The sequence below is a fragment of the Carcharhinus amblyrhynchos genome, chromosome 2, assembly GCF_965287045.1.
Source record: "Carcharhinus amblyrhynchos chromosome 2, sCarAmb.v2.hapA, whole genome shotgun sequence".
Taxonomy (NCBI): domain Eukaryota; kingdom Metazoa; phylum Chordata; class Chondrichthyes; order Carcharhiniformes; family Carcharhinidae; genus Carcharhinus; species Carcharhinus amblyrhynchos.
The window spans coordinates 70,369,495-70,391,071 of record NC_137325.1 but is presented as its reverse complement, the minus strand read 5'-3'; the positions used below and the strand labels follow the sequence as shown (position 1 = coordinate 70,391,071).

Genomic DNA, 21,577 nt, shown 5'->3' with positions numbered 1-21,577 from the left:
TGAGCCTCCCTTTTTATAAAGCTCCTTGGCATTCATTCAAGTGGAAACAGTGTAGCTTGAGAATGGAAACATAGACACACATTCTAGTAACCAATAGCAGGGCAGATCACACACGTAGAAGTGTGGTATATGCAAATCATGACAGTTTCAAATTTCACACTTCTCCTGTTTCACATGGTGAAATATTTCCTTTGTAACGCCCCTTAAAGAGACAGAACCCTTCAGTCATATCTGGCATATGGTGAATTTCCAAAGTTATACATTAAATTTACATGACTTGTTTTGTACACAATGTATTACTATAAATTTTAATAAGCAATCATGCTTCCGATTGTAATCCAATTTATCTTTATTTACATCTGTCATATTGGCTCTATATCAATCCAAAATAAATTTACAAATTGTACCAAACTAATTATTAAAATGATTTGACATAATACGATTTGCATATTTTCAATTTCACGCAATGAGGCTTCTGTCACAGTTAAAGCAGTACAATATCAGGTGATTCAAAATACGAGTGAATCTTAGCTTAATCCAATAAAATTTGTTTAGACCAGTTCGAAAATCGCTTCAGTAGATCTTCAGTATTTGTTTTATTTCATTGCTTCAAGTCCTGCATATTTTTCACACGTATGCTGACAACATCCAGCTCTGCCACCTCTCTTGACACTTCTATTGTCGTTAAATTATCAGACTGTTTCTCTGGCATTTAGCATAAGAGGAGCAGAAATTTCCCCCAATTAAATATTGGGAAGATTGAAGTGGTTATGTTTGGTTCCCCATCCAAATTCTGTACCTTAGCTACTAACAACATTCCCCTCCCCCGCAACAGGAACAGCACAGGAATAGGCCCTTGGGCCTTTGCTGCTCAGGATGCCCTTACTAAACTAAAGAAAAACCTTTTGCCCTTACTCGGTCAGTATTCCTCTATTCCCTCCCTATTAATGTACCCATCCAGATGCCTCTTAAATGATGCTAATATGCCTATTTCAACTACCTCCTCTGGCACCATGTCCAGGGCACCCACCACTCTGTGAAAAACTTCCTGCGCACATCCCCTTACACTTTCCCCCTCTCACCTTGAACCTGTGTCCCCTTGTAATTACAGTTCCATTCTGGGAAAAAGCCTCTGGCTACCTACCCTGTCTATGCCTCATAATTTTGTAGACCTCTATCCAGTCTCCCCTCAGCCTCTGTTTTTCCAATGAAAACAATCCTAGTTTATTCAATCTCTCTTTATAGTCAACACCCTTGAGACCAGGTAACATCCTGGTGAACTTTCTTTGCACTCTCTTCAAAGCTTCCATATCTTTCTGATAATGTGGTGACTAGAACTGCACATAATACTCTAAATTCGACTAACCCAAAGTTTTATATCGCTGCAACATGATTTCCCAACTCCTGTACCCAATGCCCCAGCCAATGAAAGTAAGCATGTCATTTGCAATCTGAGATTAAACCAATTGGTTCACAACAATGGTCTCACATTTGATTCTGAGACAAGTTTCCAAAATCATACTCATGCCATCACTAAGAATGACTTTTTCCACCTCTAAAACTGTATTATTTCATTTCTGTTTCAACTCATCTGTTACTGATATCTTCATTCATACCTTCATTACGTCTGGACTTTTCTACTCCAATGCAGTCCTGGCTGCTCTTCCATATCCGACATTGTAAACTTGAGATCATCTGAAATTTTGCTGCCCATGCCTTAACTTGCAGCAAGTCTTGTTCCAGTAGGATTCCTATGCTTGCTGACCTATGTTGGCTACAAGTCAAATGAAGATGTCTTTATTTTAAAATTCTCACCTTTTTTCAAATCCTTCCTTTGCCTCACCCCTCCCTAACTCTGTAATCTCCTCCAGCCCCACTCTGAACTGTTTAATCTCCTTTAATTTTGGCCTCTTGCACATCCCCAACTTTAATTGCTCCACCTAGGCCAGCATGGTGGTATTGTGGTTAGCACTGCTGCCTCACAGTACCAGGGACCTGGGTTCAATTCCCATCTTGCGTCACTGTCTGTGCAGAGTCTGCATGTTCTCCCTCTGTGGATTTCCTCTGGATGCTCCTGTTTCCTCCTACAGTCTGAAAGACATGCTGGGTAAACGCATTAGCCATGCTGAATTTTCCCTAGGGGATTTACACCGTGACCTCATTGCTGTGTTAATGTGACATTACTTGTAACACGAATAAATAAACTTTAAACATTGGTGGCCATGCCTTGAGTTATCTGAGCCCTAAGCTGTGGAATACTTTGCTTATATCTTTCTGCCAACCTACCTCACTTTTTTCCTTCAAGACGTTCCTGAGAAAACTACCACTTGGATTAAGCTTTTGGTCATTTGACATAAAATCTCTTTATGTGGCCCAGTGCCACAGTCCTGTGAAGTGCCTTGAAACATTTCATTATGTTAAAGTTGGATATCAACAGCATGGATTCACAGTTTTCTCAGATAAAACACTTTAATGCTACAGTTTAAATAATATCCTCTGACATAGTAATAGTAATTTATTTGTATTAAAATTCACCTTTGATTTTTGAATGTAATTTCAATGTAAGTAACATAGATGTAATAATTAGAATACTTAAAGAATACAGTAGCTATCTCCAGCAAGAGAAAATCTGATCATTGCCCCTTGACATTCAAAGGCATTATTATCACCAAATTCCTCACTATCAGCATCTGGGGCGTGGGTTACCATTCACCAGAAACTAGACTAGCCACATACATACCATGGCTAGAAGAGCAGGTCAGGGGCTAGGAATCCTGTGGCCAGTAACTCACCTCCTGACACAACAAAGCCTGTCCACAGTCTGCAAAGTACAAGTCAGGAGTGTAATAGAATACTCTCCACTTGCCTGGAATGGTGCAGCTCCAACAACACTCAAGAAGTTTGACACCATCCAGGGACAAAGCAGCCCATTTTACTAGCACCTCTTTCACATTTCACTGTCTCCACCACCAACACAGTAGCAGCAGTATGTACTGTCTACAAGATGCACTGAAGGAATTCCTTAGACAGCACTACCACATAGAAGACAAGGGCAGCAGAAACATGGGAACATCACCATCTGGAAGTTCCCCTCCAAATACTCACCATCCTGACTTGGAAATATATTGTAGGCAATTCTCCCCAAAACAATGCTAAGTCTCAAATTCACGTAAAAACTGGAGTAAATTGCATTGTTTTCTTCAGCAGGAGTTTCAAAATGAATCTCCTACATTTGTGCACTGCAGAGTGCCTCAGTGTGAATCATGCTGAAAATCTGTGGGTGGGGTCTATTCCCACTGAAGATACTAACAGCATGGCCTTGAATAGGCCACTGCGCATGTGTCTGTCTGTCCGTGCTGAGATTGGAGCATGTGCAGTGGCCCCGCACTGCTGGCCCCCCAGTGACAACCCCGCACCACTGGCCATGCGACCCTGACCCACAGTCTGATTGTGCTCCGCCCCCCTCCCCCACTACCAGCATCCCCGGCACCCACTAGCGCCCCAGCAGTCCTAATTTCTCCCTCCACCCCTGCTGGCAGGCTGACCACCTCCCTATTCTAATGGCCAACCCCAATCGTTGGCCTCCCTCCTTCATCTCGAGTGCAGAGTGACAGCAGACCCCACAACCGCCCCCCCCCCCCCCCCCGCCGATTACCACCCCCCCCCCCCCCCCACCCCCCACAATTAGACCCCATACCCATTTGGTCCTGCCTCCTTGTCCCCTCAGCATTGACACCACTCCTTAGGCAATGCCGGGGGCCCGGGCTTGCACTGCCAAGGTGGCAATGCCCAGGAGGCACCCCTGGCGCCCAACTCTCTGAAGAGCCTCGATTCCCTCCCTCCACTCCAGCAGGGTCAAGCCACCAGCTCCCTGCAAGTAGGGGACTATACTAAACCCTGCTAGAGTGAAATACTCCTGGAGGGGTGGAGAGGCCCCCATGGAGAATTGCCCCCATTGTCATTCCTGAACTGTCACTGGGTCAAAATCCTGGAACTTCTTCCCCAACTGCATTGTGGATGTACCAATGCCACATGGACCACGGTAGTGCAAGGAATCAGCGCACAACCACCTTTTCAAGGGCAAATAGGGATGGCCTAGCCAGCAAAGCTCACTTCTCTTAAATGAATAAAAATGTGGACTTACACAATGACTCCATGTATAAATGCACCACGTAGCATAATTGGGCACAGTGCTGCAGCTCAGGAAATGAGAAAGTCTATTATAGTTTCCACTGGAAGCTGTGTACTTATGATATTTGATGTGGTTAGGATTGAGTTTTGCTGTATTGGTTAAATTTAAAATTAATTCACAATTCACACATGAAGAACTGCCAGTTTCCTTGAAACATTAAGATGAATGAAGCTCTTCAGTAAAGGAAGAGAAGGAAAGGAACATCATATAAGGGGAAAAATGTATGGATCTCTCAGTAACTGAATTACTAATCCTGGCAAGTGGGCTTCTCCGACTGTCAGTTTTATATTTGTCTATGAAGTAGGAACAAGCTCTGCTTAAAAAAGCAAAAGTCTTTAATATCTCTGAGTGAAAATAATCTACATAGCACTTGTGTTTAACAGTCACTTCCTTTAGATTACTTAACTATTTCGGCGTGTTTATGCACAGGCATTCATTAAGTAAAGATTTGACTCTGAAAATGTGATTTCCATTTTGCCATTTTATTGGGATCTTGCATAAAAGATTATTAAGATTAAAGATATAAAGATTAACAATATTCATTTATTGTCCTGAGTATGTTACATTATATAGTTTTCTTTCAATTTAAAAATAATTGTACTTACATTAACAAATATTGAATTGCATTTCCCACTTCATTGAAGCAACGTTAGGAATGAAAATTGATCAATAACTTCAGTTTATTTTAAATCCATGTTCAAAATCCTCTTGGGGCATTTTATTTTTTATTGTCTGTACATTTTGAGGGAGTAAGCTCTATCTGACAACTGTTGTTGGAATCTTGCTGTGCACAAATTGTGCCACACTTCCCTAAAGGACTCCATTAGCTGTGAAGTACTCCAGGGCATCTAAAGTGTGAAGTGCAAGTTTTTTAAAAACATCATTATGAATTTGGTGCACATGTTCTGTGTATATGCAGTTTATTATCAGATATATTTAGTTTTGCAACTGACAGTGATATAGTTAACTTTTCTAACAAAGCCATAAGGAATAGAATATTGGACAGCACTTCAATATCAACAAAATAATATTGCTCAGTGTTTTTTCTGCATAATTATTGCTTCACTGGATAACAAAACATTAGATGAATACTGAATGATGATAAGCATATTTTGTCAAATATCTTCTGTACCAGCCTAAATACATGTCCAGCATTATTTGCAAATAATGTTGATGGAAACAGTGGCATTATATTTAACGACACATATTGTATTATCTCCTTGAAAACTGGTTGACATTTAATGTTCTCATGCATCAACAATTATTATGTGAAAGATATATGAATTATACTGTGTAGATTATGAATTATACTGTGTAGATTAGGCAGCCCCTAGACTGTAGAAAAATGCTATTACTTTAAAACCAGAGGTTGCTAAGTGGAAATGTTTTTATTTCCAATAATGCCAGGAAACAAAATTTTGAATTTTTATCTGAAAGCCAGTTTAAGATTTTTTCAGGACAAAAGATGCATGTTTGGGAAATCTTGTTCCAAACTGCAGTAGTTATTTTTTTTCCCAATATACAAAACATACAAAAGGCAACTGACAGTGGCAGGAATGTGTAAGTAACTTGAATTTCGAAATGTCTGCCTCTATTTTTAAAAAGTATCCTCGAATTCTAAGTGAGATTGCAAGTAAACTTTAAATTCATCATTAAAATTACAGATCAAGCATAAAGAATCCACAAGGGAATCAATAAGTTAATCTAAAGTGCAGTCAGGCTGGCAAAATGTGTCACACTGAAGAGGTGACACACTTTTTCTTAATATGCAAATAGGCAAAACAAAACTTTAATGTTGCTTACAGGCAGATCAAATATATATATCAATTATTTCCAATATCAACCTTGTTGAGTGCCTTTTCAGCATGATGTCCAGAATAATGGTGAACTACACACCATCCAGCCTGCCCCACCACAGAATATGGTGCATAATTAATGAGGTTGGGGGAGAAGATATGGTGTCGTTTACCAAGGCCTCCACGATGGGAAACATTCCATGTTCCTATCCCCTTCAGAGGACTTACTCCCAGAAGGGAGAATTCCGTATGAGAAAGTATGTCCTAATAAAAGTCCTAAAGTTATCACTTACCAATATAAACCTATGTCCGCTTGCTCTCCCCCATAATGTAATATTCTAATGTACTGTTTACCATATATCTTGTATATCACCATGAGATCACTTTTTACATCTTTTTTTCTAATTTTTATATCCCTGACAGTAGGATCAGTCTTGTGACTCTTTTCAGCACTAAACCCAGCACTTCAATATCTGCTTTGTGTTTCAGTGACCAGAAGTGGGCACAATACTCTGATCAGAACATCATACTGTGACTTACTTTAAGCTGTTTTGGCGATACTGTTGTTTTGCTGATTGCTGCTTTGCATTGTTTGTACATGTTTGGACTGAAATGTACTAAACCTCCTGGGACCCTTTCCACTTCATCCTGAGCTATTTTAAAATCATTTATGGAGTATATGCCTTTCTTACTTCTCAGTTCTGTATCAAGAGCTTTTCGGTTGTCAGCATTAAATTCTCTTTACCTTTCATTTGCCCACATGTTTGTCACAGGTCAAGAATCACAACTCAAAATCAGCTTTCCATCCAGGCATCTATTCGGATCGGAAAATCCATAAAAATGATTTCATGCATAGATATATTAATTTAAAAAACCATTTTACAGTGTAGCTGATGCAAAATAGCTCACTAAATTCCATTTTACAAGCAATGCAATATATTTAATGAAAATTAGAAATGCAGAAGTCATTAAACTTAAACATACCCCTAAACAGAAGCAGATAAAAAGTATTAAGAAGTAGCACTAAAATTCTTACTGATAATAAAATAAAACAGGGCAGAATTATAACCTGAAATAAATATAAAAAATAGCACTGATTAATGGTAAAGAACGACTCAGTAACTTTCATGTATCTGTACCAAAATTATGGGATTTATACGCAACCTGTTCAGACGCGCAATAGCATTTATTGCTGCCCTCTGGTGGCTGTTTTATTTATTGCACGCTCTCATTGCTCATGCAATGTTGCTGATTCCACAAGCTTTTCGATGTCGTACAAGCAATAACATAGAATTATCAATACTTCTTTTGAGAATAGTACTGCTGGTGAGGAATACTAGGACCCAGAAGATTAACATGGAGAGAGAGAGAAGAGAATAACCCTGATTCTACATTTATTCCTTGTGGTGTTGGAATGGAGCGCTTCGGTGTTGGGTATGCTTCTGATTTTATTTAAGTCAGTAGTAACAATATTAAGCATGGGACAAGGAAAGGCAAATCAATCATCAAGCCTGCTGTTGATGCTGAATCTAATCTATCATGCACTGCATGCTTAATCTCCAGCAGAAAGCTTCTATGTAAATATTCCTTGGTCCTCTGAAAGATAAGCTGGTAGTGTATTAATTCATCTTCATGTGTCCATGGCCTGTGACAGTAGAAATATATGAATGGAAAATAGTATACCAGCTATGTCTTTGACAGCAATCTGCATGGCCCAGTAAACATCAAGAACATGTTGATACAAAAGCAAAATACTGACGTTAGATTTTATGCCTTGGAGATATGCAGATATTACACATGTTTTATGCCTCGGAGATATACAGGGATGACGAACACCAGGTTAAATGTTTTAAAATGTCTGCTCTTTACCTACAGCTTCTTTCCATTTGATATCTCTTTCTCTGTAATCACATCGAGGTTTATTGCTTAACAGCATACAGAACAATGAAAAACTAAACAATTAAATGATTGAACACGGTACAATATTGCAAATGCTGAAAATATGAAATATAAGTAGCACTACTGAAGGTCATCAACTTGAAAATCAACCCATGTTTCTCCTCACCAATGATGGCTGAGTTGCTAAGTATTCTATAGAATCATAGATTCCCTATAGTGTAGAAGGAGGCCATTTGGCCTATCGACTCTGCACCTCCCCCGAACATCTTACCCATGCCATATTACTGTAACTCCACATATTTACCCCACAAATCCCCGTAACGTGCACATCTTTGAACACAAAGGGGAAATTTAACATGGCTAATCGACCTAACCTGCGTATATTTGGACTGTGTGAGGAAACCAGGGCACGCCGAGGAAACCCGCGCAGACACGGGGAGAATGTGCAAACTCCACACAGGCAGTGACCCCAGACTGGAATCACATCTGGGTTCCAGGCGCTGTGAGGCAGCAGTGCTAACCACTGTGTCACCATTTTCTGGGTTTTGTTTAATGTTTCGCTCCACAGTTGTCCCCCCAAAAAATCAAGATCAAGAACAGAAAATGATTGCTTTACAGGGACGATATAATGACACAGCATTAGAGCTCTGAAAGTATCTGAGCTCTGGGTGCAACAAAATGTATTGTGGCGGTAATTAAACAGCTGGTAGAATAAACCTGGCGGGAATTACACATGTATTAAAATAAATAGTCCAAATCCCTCACTCTAAGTGAATTGACAAGAATCGGTAGGAAACACAATCGGTAGGAAACGCTATTGGAATTGATACTGCAACCCGGAGTGGTACGGCAGTTTAGATCTGGAGCATACATGGGACAGAAAACGTTCGTTAGTAACGGGCAAAACGCCGATACGGGGGTCACAGAGTTGGTGCGATTGCTGTGAATGTTGTGGAAATGCGGCTGGAAGCTCTTCATTGACTGACCGGGCTCCCAGAGCGAGCCCGGGAATGGAACCCGAGCCCCGGGTGACGTCACGTTGCCGGGCAACATCTTCCAAACACAGGATGGCGAAAGTGGCGGCGGAGGTGAGAGAATCTCCGGGGCTGAGTTAGCGGCCAAGACACCCACTACTGCCCTCTCGCCCCCATTCTCCCCTCACTCCTCTCCCACCTCCGACCACTCCCCTCTTCTCGCCCCTTCTCCCCCCCCCCCCACTTAATCCCCTCACTCCACCACTCTTTCCTTCTCCCCCAATCAACCACTCTCCTTCCTCCACTCTACACTCAAGGAAGCATGTGGAGTGGAGTATGAAGCCAAGAGCATCCGATTCAAAGATGAGGATATTCCCAGCTGTGCGACAATTAAGATGCCACAGCACCAACACTAGAGGGAGATTGTAATTACAATATGACACATTTCTATTATAGATTTGGTTTAGTTTGTTTATTATTGTCACATTTATTAGTATGCAGTGTAAAGTATTCTTTCTTGTACGCTATACAGACAAAGCATATTGTATGTAGAGAAGGAAAGTGGAGGGGGTGAAGAATGTAGTGTTACAGCCATAGAGGAAGATCAACTTAATATGAGGAAAGTCCATTCAAAAGTCTGATGGCAGCAGGGAAGAAGTTGCTGTTGAGTTGGTTGGTACTTGACCACAGGCTTTTGTATTTTTTTCCCGACAGAAGAAGGTGGATGAGAATATGTCCAGGGTGCGTGGGGTTCTTGATTAGGATGGCTGCTTTTCTGAGGCAGCGGGAAGTGTAGACAGAGTCACTGAATGGGAGATTGGTTTGCATGATAATATATGGATGTGTATATTTATAATGGGGAAAATGTTGACCCAACAACTGACAGAAACATGTCAATGTTAAGTAGAGTTGGTTGACGGGAGGGGCATGTAAATATAAACTGTTTAATATATTACTGGCTAATCTCTGTGGCATTTCACATGGGAGTCAAGATCTTGATGGTCTTTAGTTGAAAATTTCTTCATCAACCTCTATAAGACAATCAAAATGAATCTACAATCTATATTGCAGAACCCTGTAGCCTCTGCAACACTTTCGAACTTTAGCACACCTCCGAAAAATATCATCAGCACTCTAAATGGCAATTTTTATATGCTACTTTTTTTGTGATAGGTTTTTAGATGATAGGTTATGAAAATTAAATGAAAAAGTAAATTTTGTGAAGTTTGGCTAAGATCAAGTGTAGTATCGACATGCTGTGCTTGGTTGAAGTCATTAGCTTACATTTTAGGTTCATTTGAAGCTATTTTTAAAAGTGGCATCTTGGTCTTTCGGCTAAGATGCAAATGAAATCAAGCTTTGGAGGAGGAACTATGCCTACTCCAATCAGCTTAAAACATGTAGATCAAGCCCAAGACAGGAGCTAAGGTCCCTATCTTGTCAGCTTGGATCGGGAATGTCTCAACTTGTTGAGACTCTGAATTGGACTTGATACTATCAAATTGGAGTAAAAACAACAAAAAAAGAAAAACTAGCAGAAATCACTTTGCTGCTGTTGTGATTTACTATTGTAATTTGTTGCTATTTCTGTGCATGCGTTGTGTAATTTTTCTAAAAGTATGTCATAATTCAGAAATTGATACTAGTGTTAAGGTTCATTTTTTGTAACAGTTTTATTTAAACATACAGATATTAGGGCTGGCAGTCAAAAAGTAAAACGTACTAAAAGAAAAATGCTTGTATTTAAAATTAAATGTAACTTATATCCTATTGCTTAAATTATAAACAGGTTATACAAAATCAATTAAAGCTCCTTAAAATCAAGACACAAAATGATCTCGTTGAACTGTATCTGGCTAAAGAGTAAGTATCACTAATTCTTTATCACTAAACCATGAAATGATAACTGCTGTAAGATTGTTATGGACTATGCAGAATCACAGAATTGAACTGTAGCAGAAGGAGACCATTCAGCCTGTCATGTCTGGACTAGCTCTCCCAAAGAGCATTATGATTTAGAGCTATTTTCTTGCCTTTTCCTTGTAACCCTATGAATGTCACAGAATATATATTTTGTATCAATAGCTGAACATCTGGAATAGATTAAATATTTTTAGATGTCTGTATCATTATTTTTATATGCCATAATTAAGTGTAATAAAAATATCAAAACCAAAGTTTGTTTATCTGCCTTTTAGTCTATAACATTGTAGCCACCAGATTATCAGAGATGCACTGAAACCGATGAGACAAGTCATAGAATTCTAACCAGTGTTTTATCAGTCATGCTAATTGCTGACAGCTATTCATACTTGTGGGTACTGAATCATTACATTACTCATAACACATGGGTCTGATAGAGAACTAATGCTTTCTTGCTCGATCAAAACATGTCCAAAGTCGCGCCACAACCTGATTATTGAAAGTAAAAACTAGGATAAGCCCGACAGAGACAACTGTGGTAAACTGGCATTTCCCATTTACCAGAGCCAGTTGAAAGAAATTAAATTTGCACAAGCTACTGTCTCCTACTCACTTCTTGGCCTTTTGGTAAGATCAAGTGTAGTATCGACATGCTGTGCTTGGTTGAAGTCATTAGGTTACATTTTAGCTTCATTTGAAGCTATTTTAAAAAACAGCATCTCGGCTTTTTGGCTAAGATGCAAATGAGATCAAGCCTTGGAGGAGGAGCTATGCCTACTCCAATCAGCTTGGATCATGTAGATAAAGTCCAAGACAGGAGATGAGAGTCCTGTCTTGTTAGCTTGGATTGGGAATGTCTCAACTTGTTGAAACTCTGAATTGGACTTGATTTGATTGAATTGGATTAAAAAATAAAATTTAAAAAAATCTGTTTCAGCTCCTTTCACCTTTGCTGTTCATGTGCCATCACATAAAGTTTAACATGTTCTGCACTGAAGAACATCTATCTGATGCAGACATAGGTAGATTTTACTATTTGTTTCTTCACTTCTCAACATACATTGATTGAGTTACTTATGGGATATAACCTGATCCACATATATATATAATTACTTGTTCTTGATTGTAGATAACTGAGAAGCTTTACAGCTAGAAATATATGATGGCACAAAGGTCTTCAGTGATCATTGTTTTTAAATCCTTTTATGTTAAAGAATAAATAGCAAAATTAAAATTAATACAATTGATTCATTTGAGAAAGAGCAGATTAAACAAAATTGGGATCAACTTATCCAGACCAAGGAACCTGGTCAAAGGCTGTATAAAATTTGCATTATATAGGGATGTCCTTTAAAAGGTCAGGTGGCCTGTTAAGTTAGACTCAGTCCTGGGATGCCTGGGGGCAGAGACTCTGTAACTTAAGGGGCCTTACAGAAACAAATCACATCTGTTAAGTATATATCAAAGAAAAACTTCCTAAAATTCTTAAGTATATGCTATAAACTGCATTGGGTTGAAAGCCTGCAAGATTGCAAAAAAGCTAACATTTCCTTCTATTTAAAGAGGGCAACAAAATTAAATGATGCAACTATAGGCCTATTAGTATCAATATCTATTGAAATAATGGATTCTGTTCTAAGAGGCAAGCTCGAGGAGTACCTAAATTTTAACAGTTTAATAAGTTGAATTTGGATTGACAAGATCTTGTCTCCCACCTGACTAACAGTTTTCTTTGTTTCTTTGAGGATTCCACAGATCAGGTACATAATGATTTAGTTTTTCAGACTTTTGGCAATCGATGCTGTAAGACAATTCACAACATCCATCTAATACAGCAGGTGCAGCAGGTGGTCAGGAAGGCGAATGGGATGCTGGCCTTCATAGCGAGGGGGATTGAATATAAAAGTAGGGAGGTCTTGCTGCGGCTGTATAGGGCATTGGTGAGGCCGCAGCTGGACTACTGTGTGCAGTTTTGGGCACCGTACTTACGCAAGGATATTTTGGCCTTGGAGGGAGTGCAGAGGAGATTTACTAGGCTGATGCCGGAGTTGAGGGGGTTGAGCTATGAGGAGAGGCTGAATAAATTAGGCTGGAGTTTAGAAGAATGAGGGGAGATCTCATTGAGACGTATAAGATGATGAATGGGATGGATAGGATAGAGGTGGAGAGACTCTTCCTGCTCAGAAAGGATAGTAGGACTAGGGGGCACAGCCTCAAGATAAAGGGGGGGCGGTTTAGAACGGAGTTGAGGAGGAACTTCTTCACTCAAAGGGTGGTGAATCTCTGGAGTTCTCTGCCCGTTGAAGTGGTGGAGGCTACCTCGCTAAATATTTTTAAGACGCGGGTTGATGGGTTTTTGATAAGAGAGGGGATTAAGGGTTATGGGGAGAGGGCAGGAATGTGGAACTGAGCCACGACAGATCAGCCATGATCTTCTTGAATGGCGGGGCAGGCTCGAAGGGCTAGATGGCCTACTCCTGCTCCTATTTCTTATGTTCTTATGTTCTTATATATGAATTAACAGGTAACTTGGTCAAACGCACCATACTACACAATGAATGGCAGATGTTACCAATATAGATAACAAGAATTTCTCAGCAACCCACATAGACATTACAGTATACTGTCAATTAAAAAATCTCATTGAAACTTTGTCTCCATTACAAAAGACTCTAAATGCTTGTCTTTCAAGGTTTGGTCTCTGAATTCCTCCAAAGGCTGCTCCAACTTGGACTGCTTAAACACTGGTTACCTCCCTGGGTTTCAATCTCAATTCCTGAGATTATGTTCTATCTGGATTCCCGTGATTACACTCCAATCTCTACTCACTAGTGAAATTTCACCTCCTTAGAAGACAGCTAGCTTCCACCAAGTTGGCACTAGTCTGGGTCTCTCCAAACTCCATCCACTTGCACAAGAAGCAACTGATTTAGCACAATCCTATTACTCAGTCCTAGCAGCTGATATGATGCTGGACATCCTCATTTGAATCATACAAGTTGATTGTGTCTGGAAGTATACCTCCAGGGATATGTTTAGAGATGTTGCGTTGAGTTTCTAGATGTATCTGACAGGGAGGGTGTTCAGCCCAGTGTTCAATTTTGTTAACAACATAAAACAGAAAATGCTGGGAAACTCATTGGGTCTAGCAGCATCTGAGGAGAGAGTTGATATTTTGAGTTGAATGTGACTCTTTGAAGATGAAGTCATATTGGACTCAATGTTAACTCGGTTTTCGCTCTCCACAGATGCTACTGAGTTTTCTTTGGCATTTTCAGTTTTTATTTCTAGCTTATAGTATCTGTAATATTTTGTTTCTAACATGTGGTATTTTATCAAATACATTTGAAAATTCATGTTCATAATATCAACTTTCATCCATCCTTTTTACTTAAATAAAAGACTCGACTAAGTTAGTCAGATGTGATTAACTTAATAGTTTCTGGAGAGTAGGGGGAAAGCAAAAGGAAAACATCTGAAAAACCAACATCAGTTATGAAACACAGGTATAGCTTTAAATGAAGTAGCGCACCAAATGTTTGGGGAGATACTGGAATAAGTCTGACATATTGCTTAAAAAGATACTCTGAAATTCCTTTTTACATTGGTATTGTGGCACTTTTTAAAGCAGTAATATAAAAAATATTTATCTTTCTGTGTTTCAGAGGATTAACCGAAATACCGGATCTCTCAAGATACAAATACTTAAAATACTTGTGGGTGAATCACAATAAGGTGAGTGGAAATTTTTATAGCTGCTACATAGTTTAGAGTTAATTATGTTAATTCATAAGAGTATTTCAGAATAACAAGTGCAAACTCTTCTAGTTGTTTTAATCAGCCTGACAGCTGGTGGTTGACTTCAGTGATGAGAATTGTTGGTAGGCAGAAACACAGTTAAACATCCTCTCCTGTCTCCAATGTCAAGAACTGCCTGAGTTAGCAAATGTCACTTCTGACATTATATGTATTATGCATTTTTCCATGAAATTGCCTACTGCTAATTTAATCAGCATTTTGCTAGGTTTGCAAATTGAAACTGGTGAGACTATAATGGGCTAAAATTATACAGAGGCTAGGCAAAAATGTCCTGAATGAAATGCGTAGTTCACTCCTATTTCTTACTTTTATGTTTTAAGTGTAAAACAATGTACCATGAAGTATAAATCACCTTGCTAACTGTGTTCTTGTCTAGCATGCAATGCCAATGTGCAAACTCCTTCAGAAGATTGGATTGACTATGTCATTTTTAAAAAGGCAAAGTATCTGTAACTAACTTATATCTGTAGAGTTATGTGTTTGTCAGACTTTAGGTCCAAATGTACAAAACAACTTTAATTTTAGAATCCTTACTGTGCAGAAGAAGGCCATTCAGCCTATCAGGTCTGTGAAAGAGCGTCTCACCCCAGCCCAACCCCTCACCCTATCCTTGCAAACCCATGCATATACCATGGCTAGTCCACCTAACCTACACATCTTTTGTCTATGGGAGGCAACCAAAATGCCTGGAAGAAACCCACGCAGACACGGGGAAAATTTGCAAACTTCACAGTCACCCAAGGCTAGAATTGAACGTGGATCCCTGGTGCTGTGATGCAGTAGTAATAACCACTATACCACTATGCTGCCCTTTAACAAAGGATTCTCTGTTCAGCCAAATGTGCTTTCTATAATTTTCTTCCAAGGTGCCTGTCTAATTACTCTTGGACTTGAATGAAAATTCGAGCCTGCCAGACCTATCCTTACATGGATTGTTCAACAGGCTCACACTCAAATGGGGTTGCCAGCCCTTCAGGATTGTTCTGGAATCTCCTGTAATTGAAGGTTAATCTCCAAGACATGCCTGTGAACAACTCGGGAGAAAAATCATTTGGCTATTTTAAACAAATGTGTTTGGCTTTCATCGGACAAAGTATTGAAGATGGGAGTGTGGAGGAAAGGGTTGTGAAGGTAAACATTTTACTAGAAGCCAATTTGTTCGTGAAGAATCACAAACAGCCTGCCCCATTATGAAGGCTTCGATAGTACCGTCTCCAGCAGTGTTACGCATTTGAATTTCACGTCCATATTTCAAGTTGCATGCCCAGCAATAAAAGTAATCTTGAAGAAATTCCAAATCAGTGGCCTAGAAATCATAGTAATTTCCACGTCTAAATGGGTAGATCCAAGGCGCACCTGATATAGGGTGTAATACATATGAGGCCAGTGCAGAGGTTTTGAATTTTGAGCCATTGTTTTGCCAAAAGTGGTTCTCATAGACCATTAAAGAAAATGTGATTGTAGCCAACAAATACCACCGAAAATGTTAAGGTTATCAGGACATTTGGATGGGGGAGCAATCAGTATGGGAAGGGGGATGAGGGGTTGAAACACTTATTGGGAGGGAGCACGAGTGATAGCTGACAATAGTTATCAGCTTTACTATGAGATCGGGAAGAGTATTAAAGCTTCTAACTTCACATTCAGGTAATTTTTTTTATAGATTTATCCTTATTTGGTCTCTTTCAAGATCTCTGGTTAGGTGATTGGTAAGCTAAGTTGCAATTTGCTCAGTGCAAAGCCCCAAGGGGCTTCACAGTTCCTTTGTAATGTCTTATTAAGGAATTGATCTGGGATGCTTGCTTGTTTGGCACACATCTGACGATTAATGGGTGGGTACCTTCTGTGTTTGTATGTGTAAGCACCTGATCGGATTAGATGGTTTCAACACCATGTTAGCGTTCAAAGAAATGAGTGCAGTGCTTAAGTAATGTGAACAAATTGTGGTTAAATTTATTTTCATTTCTTTGCTGGCAAGAAACCCATATTTTTCATTTGTCTATGGAATATGTGTCTCACTGACAAGTCAAGCATTTATTGATAATTTCTAATTACCAAAAAAGAAACATTAGTTTATAACGTTACAAGAGAAATATAATCTTTAAGTAGAGTTCTACAAATTTTAGTTTTTGCAAAGCTGTGCAATAAATTGCACTGAAACATTTGTACTTCTGTTTTGATCCTGGCTGATAATACAGGACAAGTCAGATCCTAGAATAAAACCTGGCTTGATAGATCCTAACTTCATTCTATTTTTAGAAAGTGTGGAAACAAGTTACTGAACAAATTCATAGGAATCTGCTGATGAACTTTTAACACGAGGAATGACACATTTATGGAACAAGAAAAATTAACAGTATTACACCAGGCAAAAAGGTTAGAAATATCTCAATACAAACATGAGAAAATGATTCAAATATTCACTATTCCTTCACCCTAGCCATACCTTAACAGACACATAGAAATTTGAAAAGATTAAACAACTTACAATATGTATCATATATTCTAATATTCAAGTTGAGTATGCAGTACATGTGAATTAACAGGAAAACACACCGCATGCCAAAGTAAATTATAAATGAGATAGGAGCAGATTCCATGGATTCATCAAAAGCCTATTCACTGAAACTCTGTGTTTCTCACAAGGGCTTCCAATCTCCACATTCAACGAACTCATCTTGGAATTCTCTCAAAACATCACTCCAACTCAGATGGCTTCAACATGTATCCATCTCCAGGATTCTGACCACGCCTTCCGAGATTCCTTTCCCTGGATTTCCATGTACACTCATGCTTCACCTTCCAAGCACAGTTTCAGATCTTCAGTCGTGCCCAGCAGAAGACTACTACTCCAATGAAAATCTTTGCTCTTCCAGCCTGCAGCACTAAGTTACCAAACCTCGGCTGTTTTCTGATCTTCTGGGATTCTATCGAATCCACTTTGCATCAAATCTGATTATCGCAGCTTGTTCTTTAGCTTGGAGCCTATTTCTCTGAACCTTTCTCTTTATTTAACAGGATCTGCTTCTGATCTCTGTTCTTGTCCTTTACTTGGAACTGTTTTCTGGGAGTTCTTTCTGATTCCCATCTTTGTCCCTTATTTGGGACCTTGTTCTTGGCTTCTAACCTTCTCCCTGACCCCCTCCCATGTCTTGAACATACTGCAATGGCAGTGCGGTTCCAGGACATCTGACTTATGTTTTGTGCTGTTTCACTTTTTTCCCCCCCTTTTGTCGTGTGCAGGGCCTACAGAATGTCAAAGACATTAACTGATGCATGTGTGGCTATTCCCTGGCCAGTGCATGCACAGAAGGCCCTGAGCTCAGACTACTGATGTAAAAGTAAGTATCGTGCTTCATCACATTTCAGCAGGTATGTTATACTCTCATGAGATAGCCGCGTCTGACTCTGTTTGAGCTCAAAATAATTTTCTGGTATATTTTGTTGTTGTAATCTAATTCATTAGCAAATAGGGGTGGTACAGTGGCATAGTGGTTTGCACTGCTGCCTCACAGCTCCAGGGACCTGGTTTCAATTCCTGGCTTGGGTCACTGTCCGTGTGGAGTTTGCATGTTTTCCCTGTATCTTCATGAGTTTCCTCCGGGTGCTCTGGTTTCCTCCCACAGTCCAAAGATGTGCAGATTAGGTTGATTGGCCATGCTAAATTGCCTCTTAGTGTCTTGAGATACATAGGTTAGAGGGATTAATGGGTAAGTATGTGGGGTTACAGGATTGTTATTGGTTCAGACTTAATGGGCCGAATGGCCTCCTTCTACGCTGTGGGGTTTCTAAATAATTACTCCCAAAACTAGATCTCAATAACAGCATTTGTATGTGATTACAAATGAAAGTGAATAGTCTAGTAAAATGATACTATATCTTCTTTCCAATCAATATTTTATTAAGTTTAAATAGTCATTATTGATATTTTTTGCTATTATTTCTGTTACAATTTGTTTATCATAGATTAGAAAGCTGGATTTCCTGAGACATAACTATCACCTCAAAGAATTATACTTGAACAGCAACCTGATCTCTGATATTACAGGTATAATACATATTTTCATGAGTACAACCCATTTTTAAATGTGTTGCTTGATGACTCAAATATTTTCTAAGAGCTCTTTCAGCTTTTTTAAACATTACCAGCAGAATGTTCTGGTCTCACCCACCCCGAGACTGGATAATCATGCCCATGGTCAAGAGACCTTTCAATGGTCTGTCAAATTTTCCATGTTACCTGCGATGATTCCTGCAGCAGGCTGGACCAACAAATTACCCCTACATTTTGTTGCTTTTAACTTCTATTACCCCATGGAAATATTTTTGTATAAGAAGCAAAATACTGTAGATGCTTTAAAAGGTCTGTAACAAAAGCAAAAAATTCTAGAAACACTCAGAGCCAAGAAAAGGGCAGGAATGTCAGCGCAACATTTCTGATTACGGGATTTTCAGATGAGATAAGAAGGGGGAAAAGAAAAGGAGGGGGTGCTCACTATCAGTTAATTATCTCAGCTCCAGAACAACACTGCAGGAGTTCCTCAGGGGAATGTCCTAGCCTCAGCCATCTTCAATTGTTTCCTCAATGACCTTCCTTCTATCAAAAGGGCAGAAGTGGGGGTATTCACTGATGAAGCAATCCATGTCCAAATGCAGCAAGACCTGGATAATATTGCCACTTCTGACAATGCACTTGCTTGGATGCGTGCAGCTGCAACAACATTCAAAAAGCTCTATACCATCCAGGACAAAGCAGACTGTTTGGATTGCTACCCCTTCCATAAACATTCAATCCCTTCACTACCAACCAACAGTGGCAGCCGTGTATACCATCTGCAAGAAAAGCTGTCGAAGTGGCTGCAGCTTCCAAACCCATGACTACCACCATCTAAGGACCAGGGCAGAAGATACCTGGGAATACCACACTTGGTAGTTCCCCTCCAAGTCACTCACCATCCTTGTATATGCGCTTGGGGGTGTGTGTGTGCAAGAGTTGTGCAGGCATGTGTGCAAAAGGTGAGTGCAGGCACGTGTGCAACAGGGCGAATGTGTGGGTTTGCAGGAGGGGCAAGCGTGGGTGTGCTGGTGGGGTCTGTGTGCACATGTATGGATGTGTGTATATGTATATATATTTAGATAGAGTGTGAGAAGAGGGTGGAGAGTATCCGTTTGCCTCACTAAGTCTTAGGTTTCTTATTCACCCTCAGCCCGACACACCATCACGTAATATTATCCACCCTCAGAGAGTGAGGGTGAGTGAATAAATGAACACCCAAGACTGGAGCTAGACACACACACACACACTCACTCTTTCACACTCTAATGGTCATCTTTATTTATTACTCTTTTCTTTTTAAATCTCAATTTTTTTGGATATTTTTTGCTCAATATGTTATTTCTTCGTTACATAAACTTTTTTTTGTAATTTATGTTCAATTCTGTGCCAAATCTTATCTTTCCAAATTTGACCCCTTGAGTAAGAAACAAAATGAAATGTGATGCATCACGTCTAAAGATCGGATAAGCCTGTTAAAGGGTAATATCCCAATCAACAAACACAACAGTGTCCCAGTTAACATGTTACCTCAATGGAATCATAGCACATGATCAGCTTCAACAAATCGTGGCAGATTTATTCCTAAGTCTGGGTGACATTGGCTTGAAAACTGGCTTAATTCAGGAAAACTGTGATTACTGTTGATTTTAATGAGGGTTGGAGATATGTTCATTACTGTCTAATTATTTCCAGCAAGAGCATTATAAGAGTCACAATAGTGCTCGGGGAAATTTAGAGTTATGTAATCAATGGCGTTCATTGACAGTTTACTGAATAATTTGCTCTTTCATGCCATTCAAGGATTCCTACGTTGTAGATGCACTAATAGAATGCTACACATCCAAGAATTCTGGATCACAATGTATAATATTTGTAGAATCTTCAATCTACATTCACTTCCCATTAGCTTTTTCCATTAGCAATTCCTGCCTCCACCTTTTTAGTCAAAACTGTTAGTTTTAGTCAGTTTATGTGTGAACTTGCCATGTAGAAATTATATCTTCAACCATTTAAAGGCAATGCAGTGCACTACTAGCTCATGAATTTGCCATGGAAATATATAGAAGCTTATTAGAGTATCTTACTTTAAATGGTGTCTGGATGATGTTGCTCATCCTGGTTCGATAATCTCCCACCTATGAATTATTTTTTATGGAAAACTATACTTGGACTTAACCCATGTGCAATGGCCAGCTGAATTTTTAACTTTTTTTGTTCCTGGAATGTGGGCAAAACTGGCATGGAAATATGGCATTGCAAGTAAACCGCAAAGAGTGAGACTGGAGTCACGTGTAAAAGTTAAAATTTTATTTCTTAGTCACAAGTAGGCTTATATTAACACGGCAATGAAATTACTGGGAAAATCCCCTAGTCACCACACTCTGGCGCCTGTTTGGGTACATTGGGAGAGAATTTAGCATGGCCAATGCACCTAACCAGCACATCTTTCAGACTGTAGGAGGAAACCAGAGCATCCTGAGAAAACCCACGCAGACACAGGGAGAACATGCAGACTCCACACAAACAGTGGCCAAGCTGGAAATCAAACCCGAATTTTTGGTGCTGTAAGGCAGCAGTGCTAAACATTGCGCCACTGTGCCGCCCTTGTAGACCAGGACCTTGAAGATCAGATCTTGTAGATGACTGATATCCTATTCTGAATAACATTAATGAACCAAATAAGCAATTGTAATAAAACAACACATATGGCCAGATTTATTGAGGTAAATTTCATACTAAGATTTGAAGTCATGCAGTAGGATTTTCTAGCTGTTCTGCTGGTGCAATCTTCTGGTCCCGCCAATGGTGACCCCCCCACCCACCCCCTCCACTCCCTCCCTCCCTGCAGGTTCCCAGTGCAAACAAGAGAAAACCCTTGACAGCAGCAGGACCAGAAGATTGGTTAATGGCTGGTCAC

At 39.6% G+C, this 21,577-nt stretch overlaps 1 protein-coding gene across 1 annotated transcript in view; it reads left to right on the top strand.

The window, feature by feature from the left end:
* The first annotated feature begins 8,897 nt into the window (after nucleotides 1–8,897).
* lrrc72 (leucine rich repeat containing 72) overlaps nucleotides 8,898–21,577 on the top strand; it is a 30,302-nt gene continuing 17,622 nt past the window's right edge. The window contains exons 1-4 of the mRNA XM_080214573.1: nucleotides 8,898–8,975; nucleotides 10,651–10,724; nucleotides 14,450–14,519; nucleotides 18,570–18,651. Of these exons, the coding sequence (XP_080070699.1) occupies nucleotides 8,898–8,975; nucleotides 10,651–10,724; nucleotides 14,450–14,519; nucleotides 18,570–18,651 (304 nt within the window). The remainder of the gene's footprint in view (nucleotides 8,976–10,650; nucleotides 10,725–14,449; nucleotides 14,520–18,569; nucleotides 18,652–21,577) is intronic.